Source organism: Orycteropus afer, unplaced genomic scaffold (genome assembly GCF_000298275.1).
Source record: "Orycteropus afer afer isolate SDZICR_OR568_19922 unplaced genomic scaffold, OryAfe1.0 scaffold00413, whole genome shotgun sequence".
In the NCBI taxonomy this organism is placed as follows: Eukaryota; Metazoa; Chordata; class Mammalia; order Tubulidentata; family Orycteropodidae; genus Orycteropus; species Orycteropus afer.
Genome location: NW_006922000.1, coordinates 1,814,520 through 1,821,741, shown reverse-complemented (window position 1 = coordinate 1,821,741; position 7,222 = coordinate 1,814,520). Strand labels below are relative to the sequence as shown.

At 45.7% G+C, this 7,222-nt stretch overlaps 1 protein-coding gene across 1 annotated transcript in view; it reads left to right on the top strand.

The window, feature by feature from the left end:
* Nucleotides 1-7,222, top strand: part of DGKI (diacylglycerol kinase iota) — a 380,807-nt gene that overhangs the window by 355,096 nt on the left and 18,489 nt on the right. The window contains exon 32 of the mRNA XM_042782691.1: nt 3,901-4,021. Within this exon, the coding sequence (XP_042638625.1) occupies nt 3,901-4,021 (121 nt within the window). The remainder of the gene's footprint in view (nt 1-3,900; nt 4,022-7,222) is intronic.

Below are 7,222 nucleotides of genomic sequence, written 5' to 3'. Positions count from 1 at the left end.
TGATCCCACACAATCTTGAAATTATGGAGTGATATCATACTCAAGTAAAATCTTACTGAAGATAATTCAAAAATGGTTGCAGCACTATATTGACAGAGAACTTCCAGAAATGCAAGCTGGATTCAGAAGAGGATGTGGAATAAGGGATATCATTGCTGATGTCAGATGGATTTTGGCTCAAAGCAAAGAATACCAGAAAGATGTTTACTTGTGTTTTATTGGCTATGCAAAAGCATTCAATTGTGTGGATCATAACAAATTATGGGTAACATTGAGAAGAATGAGAATTCCCAAACACATAACTGAATCCATGAGGAACCTGTACATAGACGAGGAGGCTGTCATTCAAACAGAACAAGTGGACCCTGCATGGTTTAAAATCAAGAAGGAAGTGTGTCGGGGTTGTATCCTTTCACCACACTTATCCAATCTATATGCTGAGCAAATAATCCAAGAAGCTGAACGATATGAAGAGAAATGTGGCATCAGGATTGAAGGAAGAATCATTAACAACCTGTGATATGCTGACCACTCAACTTTGGTTGCTGAAAGTGAGCATGACTTGAAGCACTTACTGATGAAGATTGAAGACTACAGTCTGTAGTATGGATTACATCTCAACATAAAGAAAACAAAAATCCTCACAACTGGTCCTATAAGTAGCATCACGATAAATGGAGAAAAGATTGAAGTTGTCAAAGATTTCCCATTACTAGCTTCCACAATCAACACCAATGGAAGCAGCAGTCAGGACGTCAGAGGACATATAGCCCTGGGTGAATTGGCTCCAAAGGACCTCTTTCAAGTGCTGAAGAGCAAAGATATCTCCTTGAGGACTAAGGTGTACCTGACACAAGCCATGATATTTTCAGTTGCCTCATATCACTATGGAAGTAGATGGCCCAACCTTTTTTCTGAGGAGTTGCTGGTGGGTTTGAACCTCCAGCCTTCTGGTTAGCAGTCACATACCTTAGGCACTACACTACCAGAGCCCTTTTTTTTTTGGTGGTTGGGGGGAGGTTGGTCATATGCATGTGAGAGCTGGACAATGAGTAAGGAAGACAGAAGAAGAGTTGATGCTTTTGAGTTGTGGTGGTGGTGAAGAATGCCAAAAGTACCATGGACTGCTGAAAGCACTAACAGATCTGTCCTGGAAGAAGTGCAGGCAGAGTGCTCCTTGGAAGCGAGAATGGCCAGACTTCGTCTCACCTACTTTGGTCATGTTGTCAGAAGGGACCATTCTCTGTAGAAGGATGTCATGCTTGGTAAATCAGGAGGTCGACAAAAGAGGGGAAGGCACTCATTGAGATGGATTGACGCGGTGGCTGTGGCGATGGGCTCAAGTATAGCAGGGATCATGGAGCTGGTGCAGGACCGGGTACTGTTTTGTTTTGCTGTGCATAGGGTCACTATGAGTCAGAGATGACTTGATGGCACCTAACAACAACAAACAACACTATTAGCAAAGTTCAGCAAGACAGAAAATAACAAATGCTGGTGAGAATATGGAGAGATTGAGTCTCTCATTCACTGCTGGTGGGACTGTGAAATGATACAACCACTGTGTAAATCGGTATGGCAATTCCTTAAAAAGTTGGAGATGGAAATGCTATTTGATCCAGCAATCCCATTAATAGGTATATATCCTAAAGAACTGAGAGCCAGGAGAAGAACAGATATATGCACACCCATGTTAATCACAGCACTATTCATAAAAACAAAGAGGTGGAAACAATCTAAGTGGAGGAATGGATAACCAAACTGTGGTACATACATTCAATGGAATACTATGCAACACTGAAGAATAATGTAGAATCTGCAAAGCACCACATAACACGGATGAACTTGGAAGACATTATGCTGAATGAAATAAGTCAATCACAGAAAGACAAATATTCTATTAGTCCACTATTTTTAAAAGTCAAGGAAAGATTTATACATAGAAACTTTCCTTGTTGGTTACCAGGGATGGGAGGGAAAATTCCTAGATAGGTTGGAAGGAAAAAATACACACATACATATATATATACACCAAGGATTATTAGTGGTTACCGGGGGTAGGATGGGAAAGGGGTAGCTTTTGTCTGGGGGCACTGAGTTTCTGCCAATAGGTGGTGGGAATTTTGGAAAAGACAGGAATGTGCACAACATGACAAATGTCATCAGTGTTGCTGAGCTGTAAATGTGGAAGTTGTTATGTTGACAAATGTCTTGTGTGTGTTGTCACCACAATAAAAGTTAGAAAGGAAGAAAAGAGAGTTGAGATAGAGAGTGAGTGAGAACAGGAGCGCTCCAGCGAGCAGAAGAGCCCGGGCGGCCAGGAGCCTCAGCCGTGAGACACCCCTGTACCCCTGGCCTTCACAGGGTGCTTACAGACCGGCCTGATGCACAGTGTCTAATCCTCGCGGTGAGGCTGGAGGGAGGCAGCAGAGGGCTTGGCTCTGGGCTGCTCCGCTGCTCCTGAATCCTTTGTGCCCACTAGGAAAGGGAGTGCGTCACTCTGGGACATTGCAGTTGAACAGACGGGGTATTCTTTGAGAGTTTTACAGGAAACTCTTAGCTACCTGTGCATGCTGTACTGACCCACACGTTCGGGAGTAAAGCCCCAGAAGCCCGTGCTTCCAGCCAGTGCCTCCTTTTCAGAGATTTCCCAGAAGGTGCCTTGGCTCCTTTTCCATCCCCTGCTGTAGGCTTCCTGCGTACATGTGGTGACCTCACCACCTTTCACACATCTACTTTCCCCATGGCTGAACCAAGTTCATCTTTGAGTCCCTGGCATCTGGCCCGTGGGAGCGCAGAGCTGGATTTATGTGAGGCAAGAACTGTGCTTGTGTCTTCCTGTGACCTGACAAGCCATCTGATCATTCATTCCAACCTCTTGGGAGTAAACATGTTACCGCTTGCTGCTGCTGTTGTTATGTGCCGTCAAGTCGACCTGACTCATAGCGACCCCTCCTTGGGTTTCTGAGGTGGTATCCCTACGGAAGTAGATTGCCCAACCTTCCTCCAAGGAGTGGCTGGCTGGGGGATTTGAACCACCAGCCTTCGGGTTAGCAGCCAAGTGCCTTAGGCACTGCGCCACCAGAGCTCCCTCCCTCCAGCTTGCTGGGTGATTTAATTCTTGTTTGTCCCAAAACGACCTTTGTGAGACTTCTGAAAGGCTCCTCTTATTCTGATAACTGGAGTTTATAGACCAGGTAACTACTTACACTTTCTAAAATGTTCAGTATTTCATGAACTTAGACCAGATCCTCATTTGGCCCTCTTCTTCTCAGCCTTCCATGCTCTTGTTTTTTGTTTGTTTTCAGCCTGTTCTCATACAGAAATAAGTCAACTTTCTAGATGATTTTGGTTCTCAGCCTATGTGTGCACGTGTGTGTGTGTGTGTGTGTGTGTGTGTGTAAGGTGAGCGGTGCTCATTTACACAGCGGCTTATATATTCACTAGTTAGATTCATTAGCAATTAAGGAAAAGCTAATCAACTTCAGAAAGAAGTTGAGCCACCAGAAACCACACTTTTCCTGCTCATAGTCATAACTATGCTTTCACCCAAGAGGGTGCTGAGTCAACACCAGGAAGCTATTGTTTTCTTCTCCAACCCTCACTGTCTTGGGACAGAGCGCTGTGCCCAGAACAAGAAAAGCATTAAGTAATCTAGCAAGCTTTGGTTTCCTTTGGCTGCTTGATACCCACACACCTTCTCCGGAGCTGGGTGAGACGCCAGCTATCTCTACTTGAGCAATAAAGCGATCCCTGGGTGTTACTTCATCTCTTTGACTTTGCCCTGTCCTCTGTGGCTGGAAACATTGTGGCTTGCTACATGGCTCCCATTTCCTCACCGGTTAATGTCACCTGGTTCCGGGCTCGTCCTGAGTGGCTTTTCTTGTGTCTCGTTTTCAGCTAATAGAAAGCTATAAAAATGGAGGCAGCCTGCTGATCCAGGGACCAGACCACTGTTCACTCCTTCACTACGCAGCTAAAACCGGCAACGGGGAGATTGTGAAATACATCCTTGACCACGGTGAGTAGCACAGAGAACTTCCCAAGGACCGTGTACCCATGAAATTGACCGAATGTTGAAAGTTGACTTTCATCCGGCCTCTCTTCAGAATGGCAGAAATCCTCTCCAGGGTTTAGGTCACTCCCTGCTTATAGGAGGCAGCAGGGACCACAGACCAGATACATCTGGGGTCCTTTAACCAAGAACATGATAGAGATAATTGTCATAGTGAGAGCTTTGCAGGATATTTTGGGTTAATCACTTAAGGAATAAAAGACAAAAGCAAAAGGCATCCTAGTCTAATGTGCTTTGTTTTTCTTGATAGTTTTGGTTGTGGGAAGTTAAATGGTACCAGTACCTGATCCATATTCCTAACCCGTCATTCTGAGGATCCATGAGTATATTTTTCTAGGTTTTCTTTTTTTGCTGTTTGAATCTCATTCCTCTTTCCAGCCTAAGTCACACTTTCAAATTCCTTGAAACCACTCACTATTACTGTGTCTTCTGTGGTACTCCAAGGCAGCTTACTAATGTGGCACCTACCAACTGGGTGTCTTCATTTGCTGGAAGCAGCAGGCACAGTGGCGCCTTCCTCCGTCACCCTCTAAAGCATAACACGTGAGATCAGGACCAAATCTTGACCATTAACATCAGCCTCCTGTGCATCTGGTGTCTTTCCCTGAGTGGCTCGGCTGCAGCCAAAAGGCCAGGCCACCCAGAGGCACCTTGAAAGAAAGTCCTGGCAGTGTCCTCCCACAAGATGACAGCCATTGAACCCTGTGGAGCATAGTTCCACTCTGACACACACAAGGGGTTGCCATGAGTCAGAGTCGACCCTGTAGAAACTGGTTAAGTATGAAGAGCAGGAGTAAAAGAAAATGTGCCTGGTCTGGTAGTTTTTAAGGGTGAAGCCTGGACCTAGATGCGTGGAGATCCCAGACAACCTTCTCTGAGCTCTAAGAGTGAGCCTACGACCCACCTTCTTTGCACCAATATTTGGGCTATCAACAGCAAACACACTCGTAGAAATGCATTCCTTTTTCCTCCTCTTTTCATCCACTTCAGCAAATATGTCTTTTCTGTTGACTGATTGATTGATTCCTTCTTCCATTTGTGCAACAAATACTTGTCCAGGAGCTATTTGTTGTAAAATGGCACACATAAATGAATCACAGAGTCATTTACCAAGCATTAACAGGCAGAAGAAACAACACGATCATGTGCACAATTAAATTTAAAGCTATTGCATATAGATGTTTTAAGTCACATAACAAACCCACATATAAATAACAGAGCTCCCATTTATCAAGCACATATTATGTCCAGATGCTGATAGTGAACACCTTCTGTCATTTAGTCTTGACAAGGACCTTGTTAGGTAGGTAATCAACTATCAGCCACACTAGACTGACTTGTTTCATCTTCACCACCTTCCCGCTGTGACCCCTTGGCCTGAGTAACGGTGGGAGGAGTGGTTTAGGAGAAGAAAGCCTGTTACCGTAGGACGTTGGTCATCAGAGGATTTCTTTCCGCCTTAGCACCTGGGTTCCCTGAGTAGTACAAACAGTTAAGTGCTCACCTACTAGCCGAAGGGTTGGCGGTTCAAACCCACCCAGAGGTGTGTCAGAAGAATCAGGTGATCTGCTCCTAGAGGGTCAGAGCTTTGAGAACCCTTTGGCGCACAGCTCTGTGCACGCGGGGTCTCTGTGAGTCACGGCTGACCCGACGACAGCAGGTTTGGCTTTTGTTCGATCGACTGTGTTAGGTAATCCCAAACCTATTCGCACTATTGTTATTGTCGTTAGATGCTGTCAGCTTGACTCCAACTCAGGGAAGACTTACTTTTGGTGCTGTGTCTGGGGTGTGCTGATCCCACCCACTCCTTCCTTGACTTCTTGCAGTTAGAAGTCTGGCAGTGAGCAAGACTTTCAAAAACAATGGTGGCATGATTTCTACCTGCCTCCTCCACGAAACACAGCTTTGGTATTTTCTCTTCCCTCTAATGACTTCTCCAAAGGTTGATAAGAGGGAAGACCAAATATCAGAAGCCAGTCCCTTAGCCTTGAATAAAATCCCAATGTTTCTATAGTTATTTTTCCTCTGGGAAGAAAAGCTCTCAGGACATCTCCCACATAGAGCTCAGGTGAGCATCAGGTACACACTGACCCTGATGTTTCTCTGGTTCAGGTATAACGCTCTCCAACTGCTGTCTTCTGCATCATTCCCAAGCCTGCCTTCTAGGTAACCAGCGGGCCGTGTGCTGGTGCACACACCCGATTCCCTCCCTCCCTCTCGCTTTCCTGCCCCGGACAAAGGGCATCTTGCACTAGTTCTGGGTTCTTCTCTGTATCAGTTCTCATTGAGGCCTCACTTGGTCTCACTTCACAGCTACACTGAGCTGCTGTTGGGACCTTGGCTGGATTTGAGACAGACTTCCATGTATTTGCGTCTCTCAGCTGGGGTGGCAGATGGCGGGGACCTGGGGCTTGCTCTATGCTTGGTCTTTCACCCTGGGCTTCTTCAGAGCGTGGTGGTCCAGAAGTCCAGGAGAGGAGAGTGGAAGGTGCCAGGCATCCTGTGGCCCAGGATGAGAAGTGACACAGCATTTCTGGTGCATTCCATTGGTGAAAACAAACCCAGGGCCAGCCCAGACTCAAGGATGAGGGAGAGACTCATCCTTTCCATCCTCTGATGGAAAAATCTGCAAATCATTATGGCCCTAGTCAATCTACCGCCCTCCCTGATCCTACCTTGATCTGAATTTCACATAAATAAGGAAAAATATGTGTGTGTGTGTGTATGTGTGTGTATAAGCTCTGGTGGCATAGCGCCTAAGGCATTTGACCACTAACCAGAAGGCTGATGGTTCAAACCCACAGCCACTCCGCAGCAGGAAGATTGGGCAATCTATTTCCATAGTGATACCACCTTGGAAACCCAAGAAGGGGTTGCTATGAGTTGGAACTGACTCGACAGCAGTGTGTGTGTGTGTATACACATTAATACATATACATATACACATATATATATATATAGTCATATACATATACACATATACATATACATATATACATATGTTGTTGTTGTTGTTGTTGTCGTTATGTGCTATCAAGTCACTTGCCCCCAAGACTTCTCTTTCCCCTGCCCTAAACAACAGGCTCTTAGAAGCCCCTGCAGCCGACTGTCACAGGCCTGGTGCTTCTGCCTCTAGATGGAGACCAG